At 38.6% G+C, this 16108-nt stretch overlaps 1 protein-coding gene across 3 annotated transcripts in view; it reads left to right on the forward strand.

Moving 5' to 3' along the window:
- Nucleotides 1–15610, forward strand: part of CTDSPL (CTD (carboxy-terminal domain, RNA polymerase II, polypeptide A) small phosphatase-like) — a 76593-nt gene extending 60983 nt beyond the window's left edge. For 2 of the 3 annotated variants that reach the window (XM_009997331.1, XM_009997332.1), the window contains 4 exons: nt 4967–5023; nt 11478–11570; nt 13191–13376; nt 15243–15610. In XM_009997331.1, the coding sequence (XP_009995633.1) occupies nt 4967–5023; nt 11478–11570; nt 13191–13376; nt 15243–15368 (462 nt within the window). In that variant the 3' untranslated portion in view covers nt 15369–15610. The remainder of the gene's footprint in view (nt 1–4966; nt 5024–11477; nt 11571–13190; nt 13377–15242) is intronic. The other variant, XM_009997329.1, reaches the window with a different exon arrangement.
- Nucleotides 15611–16108: the final 498 nt, after the last annotated feature.

The raw sequence follows: 16108 nt of genomic DNA on the forward strand, positions 1-16108 counted from the left end.
AGTGAATTCAAAAGCCATGTCTTGCAACTTAAATGTCAGTGAATGTTGTAGGAACTGTTAAGCTTCTTAACACATTAACTGGTTTTACAGGCTCTCCCAGGATGCCTGGTAGTTCTTATTGTTACCCCTATGATTATTCATCCTAATTTAGCTGTAAGGGCAGTAACACAGACATTGGGTTGTTTCTTGTTTGTTTTTTGTTTTTCATTCTGAGAAAGTCACAGTGACTTGTAACAAGACCTGGAATGGTTATTGGTTTTAAATGGTAACTATTCCAATGCGGACCTGAATGTTAACAGGTAGAAAACTTGTTGCTTTCAAAATATGGGGGTTTTTTTGACATTTAAACGATGCCACATTTGGTGTAGGAGAGTGGGGACCGAGTGCAGCTTTATGCTGAGTGGATGTACCTTAAAACAGTAGATTTTGGGCAGCAATGTTTGCAGTGCTGTGTTGCTGGAGAAGATTGTCAGGCTGCTGTCCCAGTGGCAGTGAGGGTTTTTAAAGCATTTTAGCTTTCACAATGGGAAAGCAAATTACATTTAGCTGTTGCTGATGAGTCAGTCATCTTGTTGGAAGCAACTTTTAGAACGCTTCAGAATCCAGCATGTGGTGGAAGTAGTGGTATTCTTCTATTGTTTAAGTAGGGCTAAAGTTAGAATAGGAGAATTCAGAAATACAAATAACCTAAATAGGCTCAGAGTGCTGGTAGTATTTCTGATCAGCAAATGTCAGGCATGGTGAAACAACTGCTAGTTTTATACTCTGGTGTTGGAGAACTTTATAAGAATCAATACTCTGTTTCCTTATTAGTAGCAAGTTAAAGTTACCACCAACTTTATCCTCTTCTAATGTTTTACACCCCATTTTTCACTGCTAGCACAAACTCACCATTTTAATCCTGCACTATTTAGTTGCCAGCATTTAAATATGCAAACCATCATTCATGTTGTGGTTAGAATTTGGCAACGGCTTGTCTTTGTTGACTTAAAGAAGACCTTATATGGAGATACTAGAACAAATATTCCTGTGCCTCAAACTGAAACTAAGATTCCTCTCTGTCTTTATTGTGCCTAATGGTCTGTAACAATTGGTGGTGGTGCACAGGAACCTTGTAACTTCACTGCCAGATCTTTGTCTTCTATACCTAGACTGAACTTGCACTTGAGAATTTTTCAGGGGGTCTAGAAATACAGCTGGATTGGGAAGGGAAAGGGGCCATCCCTTCTTAATTAAACAAGAGTTAAAAATAGGAAGAGAGAGCTGAATTCAAAAATATGAAGTCTACATTAAAATAATGAAGTATTAAGCTTAGTGTTATCTGAAATGTAAAAATAAGTTTGTTTTCTGAATGCATTGTGTAACTTCATATGGTGATTTTTCTCCATTTTGAAACAAAGCAAAATTCAGTTGAGGTGGTTTTTAAATTTTTTAACCCTTTTCAAGAAGTACATGTTTAATGTTTGATGTTGTATGAATCCTTTATTGTAGGATTGAGGTTTGCTTTTGTTGCCGAGTCCATGCTTAGTGGGCTCATTTGACTCATCCCAATTATTCAAATGACATCTAATGGGTATTTAAATCCTGTTTAAGAGATAGTTAAGAAAAATCAGGGGGTTATTCTGCTTAGTCTTGAACACTGAATAATGTTTTGTCTTAGGAAAGCTGGCCCTTTTTTTGCTAAGTAAACATTAGGTGGATGTTGGAGTTTCTGTGGTGTTGGAGTCTTAGAGCCACGAAGGCATCTTAATGTGAAGCCCTGAGGTGGGAGATGTAACAGAAAAGCAAGTGTTGGAGGAAATAGCCTTAGTTGTTTAGTGGCTGCCACTGTCCAGTGGGGCTGTTTGGATTGTGTTTCATAAAAGGAAACACTTCAGCTGCAGTAAATTTGTTGTGGTCATCAAAAATAACGATGGATTTCCAGAAGAGCAGAGAGTTTAATACCAATATGTACATTGCTCTCCCTGAGTAATCACATCATTTTTGCTGTTTCTTTTAGTTGTGGGTTTGGTTTTTTTTATTCACTAAAACATGTCTGCTCTACCAGGCAGGTCCCCACTTAAAAGCTGTAAAAGCATACATAAATTTGTGATTTTTTTACTACAAAAGGCTTTATTTAAAACACATGATACTTAGAATTCATAATTCTGTTATGAAATACGCTTCATATTTCAAATGCAGATAATTTTTTTTTAAACACAACCAGAGAGACTGAGTATTTAAAGTGCTGTTTTATGAAAGCAGCAACATCTGAAGAAGGGTAATTCTGGTCTTTTTATGCCCCTGCATATTTGTGAAGCTTTAAGGAGGTGCTAGTCTTTCATGTTAAGTGCTGGGGTGCTTTGGCAAGAGTAGAAAAGGAATAGATAGACATTACACTTATCATTCCCATCATAAAACAATAATAGAAGCGAAAATCATAAATTGCTGAATCAAGGAGATGTAAACATGGTTTTGTATAAAATGAATTAAACCACATGCAAGTCTGGAATGTAGTCCCATTCAGAACTGGCTGTGAAACTCTTTTTTAGAATATTTAAAACTCTGAAGCCTTTTGTTCAATAGGAACAGCCTTAACTAAAGATGTTCAGTGGGAATGCATTGTCCTCTTTCACACTCTCTGTGGTTCCCACTCAAGGCATGTACGTGCTTCACGTGTGCAGCCCCAGAAACCTTTATCCAGCAAACTGTTGCACACTTTTCCCCTGTCTTCCCATCATGATGAAGCACAGAACCCCAGTACATGCTCTCTTCCTTATCACTTATGCCAACAAGAAAGCTATGTAGTGCCTAAAGTACAAGTGGGGGAAGCAGATAGGTAGTTAAGAGTCATTTGGTTGGTGTTATGAAGTCTAAGGGTGAGCTGTTAGCAAAAAGTAGGTTGTCTAAACAAAAGGTGGTTTTCTCTTGACATCTGGTTGGTGTTTCTCCTGTTAAGAAAGTTTAGTAATAGCCATTTTTTAAATCAATAGGCTTCAAAACATTTGCAGCTTGCAGTGACCTCTTCTTTTTCTGCTGCTACAGAACATTTATCTTGCTTAAGGGAGTCATGCATATATAAATCCTTCAAGTGTGTGCAAGTCTCTTCAAAGTATGCACAGAGCTGGCACCCACTTGAAAACTTTGGTGGCTGAGTCTTAATGACAGTTCATTTGGGTTCCTTATAAGGTGAGGCTGCAAAACTTTGTTGTATACCTGTTCTGTGGCTGTTAGAGATGCTGCAGAGCATATTCTCAGAGGGGCTTCACACAGGTAACAGATGGGGAGCCTCCTTTCTGTCTTCTTCAGAAGCAGAAAGAGGGATGTGTCTTGGAAATTGCTGCTGTCAGCTTGGAAAATCTAGATTGTGTCTGTACTTGAGGAATTCTTTAGATCATACTAGCACAGTGGTCATCAGTGGGATGGAGTTGGGCAGCATTTCCTGCTCTGGAGGTTTGATTGCCAATACTGGTTGATCAGGATGAGTAGATTCAGTTTAACTTCTCATTTGCCTTCTGACACAGCACTTGCAGCTGTTGGATCAAACCATCTGCCTTACTGCTTCACTGCTGAGAGAGGGTGTTGTCCTCTGTATAAACTCTTTGGGTCATTTTCCTCAGGAAGGTTGTTTCACAGTGGAAATTAGAATCTTGTTTTCCCAGGGAATGGGATCAAAGTGATGCTCTGAGGTTGGTCCTGCAGGCTTCTTCCTTCCTACCATTTTTCACAGAGCACCTGTTCAGGCTCAATAGTTTGTGATCTCAGTCTCTTCACCTTGACTGTCTCTCTGCTGACTTGGCACCCTCTCATGCTCCCCTCTGCTTCCCAGTGGATTTGAAGGCTGTTTCTAGTCTTGCAGATTCTTGAGGAATGTGTTCCTTGGTGGTACTTGAGTTCAGTCTGTTGGTTGATGCAGAAAACTAGGTGGGAAAGTCTGTGCAAGTCTGACAGAGCTGAGTGAAGATGTTTTCCAGCCTTTGCAAAGCCCTTTGTGTTACCAACCAGTCTACTCCCAGCCTTTGTTTTAGGCAGTTACCCATGCAGCACATTGCCTGTTAATCAGTCCAGTTAAAACTATGTGTGGCATTTCTGGGTCTCAGCCCTTTCCAAGCTGCAGATCATTGGGTGAGCTATAAACTTCAGCTGGGCATGTTTACATGAGTTGTTTTTTATCACGGGTGTAATGCATGAGCCATACCAAAGGAGTCTGCCAAGTCTGGTGTCCATTTGAACGTGTAAACACTGTTAGCAGTGTGTTCCCCAGCTACCACTGCAGCCTTGCCAAGATTAAACCATATACTCTTAAACTGTCTGCAAGGACACTTCCCTGCTTTCTGAAGTAGTTTTTCTCCACCAGTGATACTTCACTGTAAGTCTGAAGAAATAAGTTGTGTTCAACAAGCTAGAAAAATGGATTCAGGGACTTGGACAGAGTCTGCCTGCTCTTCATTTTTGAACTAAAATGTAGTTTTGCATTATTAATTTGATTGGTATCACATCCTGAGAATCATTTAACTACATGAAGTTAAGTCTTACTGCATCTTGTTGCAGCTCCTGATTCAAATATAACCTTTAGGTATTAATTTTGCCACTGTCATTATTTATAATTAATGACTAACAGATGACCCAAAGCAGAATACGGGAACCACATAACTGAATTTCTTTGTTATCATCCACACAGACTTGGTGAAATAGATTTTTATCCTGGTGGGGGAGTTTGTTCAAACAGTAAAACATATTCCAATGTATGAAGCTTGAAAGGATGAGGGATGAGAGAGGAGGGAAACAGAGTATCTGGTAAATACGGCTGCATAAGGCTCTTGGCTTGTGTGTGTAAAGGGCACACATGCAGAGTGCATTTGTGTCATCAATAATGCTTAGTAACGTGTTCCTGAGAAGTAAGTGCTCCTTTCCTTCACACCTCTGAAATTTTCCCTCCAATAATCTTATTTTTAATGTTGGTTTATTTCCTTGTTGTTCTTTATAGCCAATTAGCAACGCTGATTTCATCGTTCCTGTTGAAATTGATGGAACCATACATCAGGTAAGAGCTGCTGTGCCTTTGGCCTTGTTCTAGCAGTGAAACTGTCCTCAGTCTCCCAGAGTGTCACCTTCTCCATTTGCTGCTGTACATTCAATAACTAGTCCTTTTACAAAATATAAAAAGCTGTGTACTCTAGAATGTGTCATCCCTGTTCCACCAGCTGTTTAGATTCTAATTAGTAAGTCTCAGTTGTAACTTTTCCCAGAATATCTCTCAGGACTTCAATACTTTTGTCAGTTTTTAAACATTTAAAACAGGATGGGCTTTCCAACATTGCTAGGCACAGGAAAAAAAATACTAGAATACTGCATTTCTGATTCACCTTGCAGACAAGCAGGACATAAGTTGGCTTTAATGCCTTTGAGTAGTTCATATGGACAAAGCTTTATAAAGTATTAAAGAAGAACAGACATTTCTTCAATTTTTATGACAATCTGTGTTTTATTTCTGTTCTCTTTTCTTTCTGTGAGCAATTTAAGTTCCTCTGATAGGACTTTTTATGTGCTTGAACATCTTACAAGGTCTGGACAAAATTGCAGGGGGACAATTTTTTATGTCTTAGTCTTTAAGAACTTCACTTAAGACTGTGAAATGGTTCTGAGTAAAAGCAAAACACCCATAATTTGAAAATCAGTCCACTTCATGTATCTTAGCGTGGTGTCTTTAATCAGCAGTCATTTCTGAAAATGTTAAATGAAATAAATTACAGTGCTGTAAATTTTCCTCCTCAGACAGACATTAAAGGTCTTGCTGGAGATGAGTGTTACTGGTTAATGTGAAGTTGAGCTTTTCTGATAGATGAATCTTGCAAATTATTTGAAACATCTTTTGTGGGTTGCTGTAGGCTAAAGATATACAGCAGTTACTAAATTGCAGATCTTCCCTGGATGTAATTAATGGAGATGTTAAATACTTCAGATTTCTAGATGTTGTTTTTTATATGGATTATTTTTAATTGGGTAGATAGGTTTGTATTTTGATCTTAGAGCAATGAATAGATCATAAAGTTAGTTCATAGTTTCATTTGATTTCCTGTTACCAAAACCATCCATGTAATTGTCACTCTTAAAATACTAAATGTGTCAGAGAACTGAAGTGTGTTTTACAGTGATAGCTGTTTGATACTTTCTACACTGTGCCTGTTTTATGTAGCAAAATTCAGTATTTGAGGTACTTAAACCTGTACTGTTCACCAGACCTGAATGCTTAAAACATTTAAGTGATGTTTTGGGATTTATATTGTGATATTTTCTGCTGTCATTTAACGTGGGCTTTAATAACTGTTTGGTTCTGTAATGCAGTCATTTTCTCACTTGAAACTTCCTAGAATGCTTTGGAAAGAGAATAAAATAGGTTGCCTCATAATTTTGAGTGGCTTAGGATTGTGATCACTTAGCTTGTGAAGATGATATATTTACATTTTGAAACAAAACCCAATAAAAAGACTATTGGAGGTTTATTCAGTCAAACACTTGCAAAGCCTGTTGCCTTTCTGTTCCCTGCTGAAACTCTCAGAGTCTTCCCCAAAAGTAATGCAGTTAGACACTCAAGATGACTGCATATGGGGAGGTTGAGGATTAACAAAAAGCAAACACAAAACCATCTGTTCAGAGCAAGTGGGCTTGTCCATGCCCTAAATGTGAACAGAAGGAAGGATGTTCCTGACAGATCAGGTGAAGTTGGTCTTCGACTGGGCTTTGCTGGAGACTTCCTGAGGAGAATCTCTTTGTGTTTCAAGTTCGTCATCTTTACAGTAGGTAAAAGACTCAGTCACATCTGGGTGATAGAAATGAAGTTAATTTTAAGGAATCTGTGATTCTTGGAGTAATTTCTATGGCATGCAGAACTGGCAAAGTCTTGGATTCCTGTGTTTTTAATCACCTTGGCAGGCAAAGTAAGGTGCTGTCATCCATCAGTCTTTTTATTTAACTGTCATAATCTGACCTGTTTAAAACGTGTGAAATGTCATGGAATCATCCTGTCCGTAGTGTGTCCCTACCTGCTCTGCCAGTGGGCCTGCTGCCTTACTGAGCAGGAGATGGTCTGACACAGTGTTGTTGTACTTCAGCTGGGCCTTAGACAGAACCCCACAGAAAAAACAAGTGGAGAACACCATTTCAGAAGTGCCCATTCAGAAAGAAATTAGAAATTACACAGGATTCTTCACATCTCATGTACCAAAAAACCATGAGGTGTGGCATTTAAATTGCTGCACTCTTGAAAGGGTTTTGAGACTGAGTTATCCAGTGAGTTTTGTTCATCATAAATGATACGATTTTGTTGTTGTTGTTGTGTCACCAAGGTATTCAGAAAAGGCTGCCTTTAGTTTGGGGAGTTTATTTTTCCTTTTGTCATTTATAATCCAACAGTCAGAGAGACTCTTGTTCTTCTATAGCAAGAACAGTTCAAAAATCATAATCTTTAAGGGTGCTTGGGTAAACCTGCTTCCTTAGAAAAAACAGCTTTTCTGAGGACCCTTTGTCCTCCTTACATCCAGCCTGATTTAACTTGTCTTTGGAAAGGATTTTTACAAGGAAATAACTCGTGTGGAAGTATCTCTCCTTCCATAAGGGGTCTGTAGATGCCTGCAAAGACTGAGCCTGTTTATGGGGCAGCTGAAGTTGCAGGAGGTGAATCCCACACTTCGTGTTGGAAATGATGGCACAGATACAAAGGGCAGTTCTAATGCAAGCTGACACTCTGCTGGCCAGTTCTCTCATTTCTCTCTGATTCTCTGAATAAAAAGGAAATTAGAACTGGTCGCCAGGTCTACCAAATTACAAGTGAGAGGCTGTAGAGAGTCCAGTGAAATGTGTTGCAATTTTAGAGGAAGTTTATTGGTGAAAGTAGTGGAGAAAAGATGTTCAACCTGTTTGGTACTCTTGATGTAACTTCTGGAAGAACACTCTTGGAAGGTGCTTCCAAATATAACAAGTGCAGAGCAGTCACAACCCCCAGATTAGAAACTATGTGTTAAATACAGCTTTAATCCCCCATGGGTAAGGATTTTTAGGGTATGGTGGTTCTTTGTCTTTTATGCCACTTGCAATGCCTTTGTGCCTTGCTGGTGGTGTCAAAGTGTAAAGAGGGCAGCCAGCAAGAGTTTGATTTGGTGTTACTTGGAATTTCCTTCTTTAATGCAGTTTGTTTACTGAGTAAAACCAATTTGAAAGTATTTTTTTAACTTTAATTAACAATTGCTCATTTTTAGGTATTGAAAGCTAAAGCAATGTTTGGCAAGAGTACTTTGAATGTAACGTACAGAATGTTCTGTACTGGTGGGGGAAAACACTGTTCAAATCATCAACTTCCCTTCTACAAAGGACAGAATTAATCCATTTTCCTACAGAAGGCTGTGGCCTGGTTCAAGTAATCCAGGATAGGCTGTATCCATTCTAGCTGGCCTATTCTTGGTTACTTGCACTGGGAGGCAACCACGACTCTGTGAACCAGAAGGACGAGGCTGGAGGATGGACGTGTCTTAATTTCTGCTCACTGTTAAGAAGATGCACCCAGCCCATGGAACTGGAGATGACAGGAGCCTGAGTTCTCCTGGGCAGATTTCTTTGTCACTAATTGAAGATTTCGTTATTGTAAAGCTGGTTTTGAAAGGCAATTCTTTGTGTCCTCTTTAGTTGATGAAAATTGGGCTGTTTTTTCTCTTTTCCTTTACAAATACTGAGTCTTCTTAGGTTAAGGCTCCTTTGAGGTATAGAAAATGTATGTGGAAATACCAAATGCTTGAAAACAATTAGAGAGAATTACTTCTCTTCTGCCATTAGCAGCTGTAAGTGCAGAATCTTGTGAAAACTTGCCTAGTGCCCAATTTGTGCCTTAAGATTCTAACAGTAGGATTCACTTTAAATTAAAAAAAAAAACAAAAAAAAAAACACTGTATTCTTCTAAATTCCTACTGTGTACTGGAAGAAATTAATGAGCATACAATGCAGAAAAACTGGAGGGCATTTTAATGCCCTAAAGACAGTATATAAATCTCAGAAAAATGCCAGGAGCCAGTTAGTCTAGAGACTTAAACTGAAGACATCAGGGAACAGAGGGGAAAGCCAAGCCACAAATAACCATGTGGCATTGAGATGCAAGTCCAGCCCCTAACAAAGTGAAGGGGAAAAAATTCCAAATGAGGGGGAAAAGGAGAAAAGAGCTGCACTGTCAGCTGAAGAAAGCTTTTTATGTGAAGTAAACCAAAGAGAGTTTGTAGCCCAGGATACCAGTACACTTGCAGTTGCTTCCAGGATTTAAGTAGGACTTCTCAAAAAAAACGTAAAAGGGAATAACGATGCAGAGTATTCAGAAATGTTGCTCTGAAATTAAAAATAGACAAAACAATGTTGTTTTAAAAATAAAAAGAAAAAAAGGAGATGAAGGAGTTGGGGCTTTTTAAAGAGGGAGAGAATTAAGAGAAACGCTTGGTGAGACCTCATCCTAGGAGGTCATCTTTTATTATTAGTAAGGAGGAGTGAATCTTTTAGCCAGAGCCCAGTAGGTGAGATTGAACGCAGAAGGGAGACAATACAATGTAAAATGCTGTGCACTTCAAGATCATAGTGACTAGTTCCAGTATTAGGAGACCTACCAATTGCCAAAAGAGCACATATTGCAAGTACTTGCTTTTTAAGCCCCCTCTTGTCTGAAAGCCTGTGGTGAAGGAGCTCTGGGTTTGTAGCTACTAGGTTGATTTACTGTGTGCTCTCAGAATGGAGGAAATGGGTTATGTTGCAAGCTGCAAAGTAGTAAAACTTAAGTGAAAAAATTAATTGCATTGTTACAGGAGAGGAAATTACTTGGTTTATGCCTAGTGAAATACAGGAAACTGCTCTAATTATCCAGCAAGAGAGTGGTGTTGAAGTACATCTGTTAACTGTCTTTAATTAATAAAACATCACATTTACTTGGTTATGTGCTGCTGTGGTTGTTCAAAAAAATTGAATCTGCATTATAAATTATCTGTATCGAAGCTTGAATATGTTGTTTGAATTTGAGGGGTCAGAAATAGTTTTGTTGAACTGCATAGAAATAGCTGAAAGCAGATCAAGTCTTCAGCCTAAGAGTGTTAATGCTATTTAAAGTGAAAAATTGATGAACATTTCTGTTTCAGTTATTTAGGTACAGCTCCATCATAAATGTTTTTAATAAAACTTTACTTTCAGATTTAGGTTTACAACTTCAAGTCCCTATTATGCAATTTTTTTTCCTGCTTTTGCTAAAGGCTTTAATTGTTACATTTCAGTTCAAGCTGGCATTTCCATATTTTCTCCTTCAGGCTTTTTCTCTGGGTGCCTTATGTTTTTACCTCTTTAATAATACGAATCTAGTAAAATACATACAATTAATCTAGTTGTACCTATCAAAGGAAGAAATTCCTGAAATTGTATGTTTTGTAATTCTTCTTGAATTCAGCTATATGCCAGACTTCTCCACTTGGAATTTCCAGTATTAAAGATTTTTCCAATGAAGAAGATAAAATGCTGCTAGTGTTTTGTCTCAAACTTCTAATCTAAGTACAAACAAGATAAATATTTTTCAAGCAGACTCCCTTCTTCAGCTTCCCAATAGATTGTGAACTACTTGTAAGCTTTCTGAGCAGCAGTTATCTTATCTTGGCATTTTCTGTGTGCACAAATCATCTTGCTTGCTTTGAAAAATGAGGTGAGGAGGCTCTAATATTTATTAATCAGGTTGTGGACAGGAGGCAGCCAAGCTGTGCCTGTATGGTTGTCAGGGCAAAAAGGGTCAAGACAGCATTGTTGAAACCAAGCTACTCAAGAGGAGAGGGACCCCCTGAGTATTCACCATCTTTGTGGCAAGGTCACAGCAGAAGATGCTGTAGACCTTGCAACTGAGTTTTGCAATTCTCTGTGGTTCTATTAAATTTTTTTGTGAAAACTCTGTAGAGCCAGATGACTGATAAGTGTTCATAATGAGAAAGGGTTCTTAGCGCCTGGAATTTCAAAAATGAAAGAATGAGCCACAGGAAGAAAACAGTTCCCTCTTGTGCAATTGCTGTCAACACAGAGGTTTCATCAGATTTATTCCTTCCATAAAGCCCTTCAGGACTGAAGACACCAGCACCAAAATCGTGTCAGTTGAGAGATCTGAATCCTCTCTGCCTGAGAAGCCCTACTGTCTCTCTTTGCCTTTAATGAGGTTTTTCAAGAGGCATCACTCCAGATGATGCACAGTGCTTGCAAGTGCATAATCAGCATGGGCCTTGGCAGCCCATGCATTCAAAATTCTCATTATTGGTTGTCTACTTTTATCTTGTGTACTTCCTGGTTTTTTTACTTTCAGCATTTCATTTGAACTGCTTTCATGCTAACTTTTGTTTCAAGTGTTGGGATTACAGGAGTGTTTTGCAGGGTTGGTTTGGGTTTTTGTTTGTTGTTTTTTTTTTTACTTACCCAATATTTGACCTACATTATCGTTGTCATTCCAGGTTTATGTATTGAAGCGACCACATGTGGATGAGTTTCTTCAGAGGATGGGAGAGCTCTTTGAATGTGTACTCTTCACAGCCAGTCTAGCCAAGGTTTGTTCCTCTCTTCATCTCCTTAGCCCTTACAGTGCTGGTCAGTGGACTTTTGGTTGGGTTTTCTATGGATAATTATTTCCACAGTTGGTACTATCTTAATTTTTCCCCTTCTTTTTTGCTTCTTTGTCTGACAGTGTGTACTTTGTCTGCTAGTGTGTGGGTAAGTGTTTCCATGGTAACACCATCACATATGGGCTTGTCTCATAATGTAGCCTCCATGCATTGCTCATGATGCCAATATGAAAGGCTTACAAGTTACCATGGTTATAGTGAGAAATTAGAACAAATAGCCTGTGAGTAAAGCAGTGTATTAAAGCTGGGCATGAAATAAAATACGCTCTATTTCATATTATCTAGACAATCAACCAGTGATTCAGAAATTGGAAATATGAAAATTGGGAACATGTTTTTGTTCTGACAAGGTGCAATTGCAATCTGGAGTTAGAAAATCAGATGGTGTGTAAAGCTTGAAACATCAAGAGGAATATTTTGTGCCCTCTGGTCTCCAGTAGCAGTAGTACCTCCTAGGTAGTTTTGTGGTAGACGTTACAGTAGTAGACATCTTAAATCTTCCCTTGTTTCAGTGTATTGTATTTGTGGTGCCTTGTTTGTGAAGTAATAATGATTATTTAAAAACAATACTTTAGCATAGTGAACCTTTATTCCAACCTAGTGTATAGATGGTGGAAAGGGGCAGGACCCCATTTGATTTGCTATAGGGCTGCCTTACCAGAGGATTCTTCCTTACACTCTGTTGACTGTGTTCTGTTCAGTCATATTGTGAAAATCCTAAATAATGGAACACAATTATTTCAGACTGTAGTTAGATGTCTGGCAGCTTTCATAGTCAAGGGATGATGGATTTCAGCACCAATTTTGTTTCTCAGTTTAAAATATAGGAAAATAGTAATTCCTATCCTGCAGAAATAATTTATAACTGTTGTTTTAAAGTACATGGTTATTTCATTCTGGTTTATTGGAATACTTTCCCTTGGACAGTTTATACAAGTTGTTGGTTTCTAAGCTGTGCCTCACTTAAAGGATCATCTTACATATAAAATGAGAATTTCCCAGTATTGTACATGGATATTTTTCCTAATAACATCTTTGTCTGATCTTTTATGGTCCAATTATGCAATTTGATAATCTTGAGATTCTTACTGGCCTAGTGACTCTGTGGGCATCCTTTAAAAAGGCTACACTGGGCTCAGATGCCTTTGTTGCTGTTTATCTGCAGAGGCACGTGGAAGTGAATCAGCTGTGGAAATGGCTTTGTAGAGGTTTTCTGTTAACATTGTCTGGTTTATGGTGATGTTAGGTGAGGTCTCTGGATCCATCAACCTCCAGGATAGCTATAAGTTGGCCCTAAGAATAAAACCTGATCAATAAATCACAGAAGATGTTAGAGTGCAAGTTACCTTTCCACAGAAAGATAACTGACCTGTTTGGGGTTTTTTTGCATTCTCTATTAATCACCTCAGGTTTGCAGGCTTTTAAGTTAATTAACAAGGAACAAGGAAGACAATTAAGACAGGGCATTTGATCTGAAATCAGTTTATGTCCCTTCTTCTTTGTGTGCACGTTGCTAACTTCATGTTTCTACCTTCTATTTTTAAGTATGCAGACCCAGTAGCTGACTTACTGGATCGCTGGGGTGTGTTCAGGGCAAGGCTCTTTAGAGAATCCTGCGTTTTCCACCGAGGAAATTATGTGAAGGATCTGAGTCGACTGGGACGTGAGCTGAGTAAAGTTATTATAGTAGATAATTCTCCTGCATCTTACATCTTCCATCCTGAAAATGCAGTAAGTGTTCTTAGTATTAAAGGTACTCAAGCGTAACTTCTATCTTTCTGGTCCTTGCCCAGACTTTTATTCAGAAAATGGCCTTTCAGAGCCCTCACTTGCATTAGTTTCTGTCTTAGAGTAGGTTTGGGTATTTACTGCCAAATGGGGAAGGACCAGGGCAAACACCTTGACAGTGTGTCATAGTCATAACTGTTCATCTGCTTTCAGTTTTACCTTTTGGCATGAGGTCCATCAGTTTTGAGAAATACCAAGTGGTGTAAAACCCAAATAACTAACATAGCTCTAAAAGCTGAGTCTGCCCTCCAATGTAATTTTTCTTCAGTGGTGATTACAGAAAGGATGGTTAACTTGAACTGCTTTTGGCACTGCATCTTTTTTCATGGTGTGAATGAAAACATTTTATTAGACAAGATAATGAGTGCTTCACTGGTTACAATGTGAGTTCTGTATTTGTGGCTGAAGGGAATCAAAAACCCAAGACCCTGTTACGTTGTTATGCTTCTCCCTTTGCATATTTTGGTGATAACTTGCTTCCTAACCAGAAATGTTAGTCAACAATTCATCAGGTTTTAGGAATAAGGATAAAAGGCAGACAAGAGTACTTCAAGGGAGAGTAGTTAGGAGCGATGTGTTTTCACTGCGTGTTTTGCAGCAGCTCCAGAAGTTTGGCTGGAATTGTCTGGCACTTGCTCCATCCATTGCTGCAGTCAGGACAGATGCTCACATCTGTTTCGTAGCTGCCAGGATAGCAAGCTGGAACTCCCCTTAGATCCACTGACTTCAACAGCTGAGCTGTGCAGTGCTTTCTTTGATGTTTTTAGGCTGCCTTTTTGGTAAACTGTTTAAATTGACATAGGAAATCTTCATCAGAGACCCTGCTTTTCATAGCCCTGCCTTTCCAGAATATCATATTTTTTACATGAGCTATTTAACAGCTTTTAAATTCAGATCCTAATACTGTGATGCCCTAAGTGATTGGGTGAGAATGTTTTTTCTGGTTGGTGCCACACATGGTTTAAAGCTTCTATTTATAATAACCAGGAGCTGTAGCTCTAATTTATGTTCATGGTTAAAATTAAAAACCTGATCCAGATCGTCATTTGGTATCTTGGAATTCAGTGCCTAGAAAATAATGAGCTGTAGAAATTTGGGAGATGAAATTAAGGGCCCTGTCAGAGTGGTTTAATCATGTATAGAAAAGTGCTGCTAGCTAACTGATACTCGAGTCTCTGCAGAAACCAGAGCTTGTTACAAGATCCAAGATAGTCTTTAAAAGATCTCAGTGTGCTTCCGTAGTGAAGATACACAAAATTCCTTCCCCAAATCCAGCCTGCATGTTAAAGAAATGTTATCATATCCATTATTTTCTCAAACCCACTCTCAAGGTCTTACATTTTAATTGGAGAACTGTTTCATACTCACTCTTTAAATATTTCCTCTGCAACCTGGAGCCAGAGGGGTTGTTGCTGCATGCTTGTGTTTAGTGACTCACACTGATAATACTTAAGAGGGAAATAAAGACTTGCCTGTAAAGAAAAGTGGCTGTACAGCTTCAGAACCTCCATCTTCCTTCCAGTCTGTTCTGAATATTAAGCTTGCAGAGCAAATTGAGCTCAATGTTGGGTCCTGTAGGTTGTCTGGGTGTGTAGGAGAAGGTCAGCTGCATGATAACTGTTTAACAGTTGGATTTAGGGTTGATGTTGCATGCTAAAAAATGTGGACTTAAACATAGTACTGGTTTTGAATGCTAATGAGTAGCAATTTCCCTTGCTCTGTTGGCAGTGAGTATTCCAGGACATCTCCAGAGGCAAAACTCACTTGTTCTTCACATCATAAAGTCATGTCTTGGTTGCTTTGTTGCAGGTGCCTGTGCAGTCCTGGTTTGATGATATGACAGACACAGAGCTGCTAGATCTTATTCCTTTCTTTGAAGGACTAAGCAAAGAGGAAGAAGTTTACAGTATGCTTCATAAACTCTGCAACAGGTAGCCCTTAACTTTTGACTGACTTCTGCTACTAGATTGCAGTTGCTAGAGGCTGTCTCCATCTTTTTCAGCTCTTTCAAATGTAAGCTTTGGGGAGGTCACCCCTGTCAGAAGTGCTACTCTTGATCTTCCTGTTACATTGGACACGAAGGACAATCATGAGTGATGCTATTAAGCCTTCAGAAGCCTGACTCCTAAGGTCATGTGTTCAGACTACTTTTTTAAAGGAAAAAAAAAAAACAACAACACAAAAACAAACAAACAAAAAAAAAAAAAGAAGCTATTTTAAATGGGACTCTTTTAATGAATTTCATAAATGGACATCTTTTACTGGATCAGCTTTTCTTAAAACATGCCAAAAAAGAAGCTTGTATTTCAGCAGTTGAATTTCTCTTCCTTTCTTCCCCTCCCACTATGCAGACAATTTTACCCCCCTGCTTAGAGCAGTTGACCTGACTCTGAATTTTTTCTTACAGAATGAAGTGCCTTTTTGAATGTTATTTTAAGATAAAAATTCATTTTTGTATAAGACGTATTTCCAGACATCTTTTAGTCTTGTATTGTCTAAATGCTTTAAAAGGAAAAAGGAAAAATTTTATAGAGCACTGTAATATATAACAAAGGAAGAAGTTGAAACCAAGATGATGCTGGGTTCCTGTCTCCACGATGACATTAAGTTGTGTTACACTTTGTCATGCTCAGAAGGTTGAAGCCTTCGTGGGAGGGGTGATTTGGGTTCATTTA

This window comes from Chaetura pelagica, unplaced genomic scaffold (assembly GCF_000747805.2).
Source record: "Chaetura pelagica isolate M959 unplaced genomic scaffold, ChaPel_1.0 scaffold184, whole genome shotgun sequence".
Classification (NCBI taxonomy): Eukaryota; Metazoa; Chordata; class Aves; order Apodiformes; family Apodidae; genus Chaetura; species Chaetura pelagica.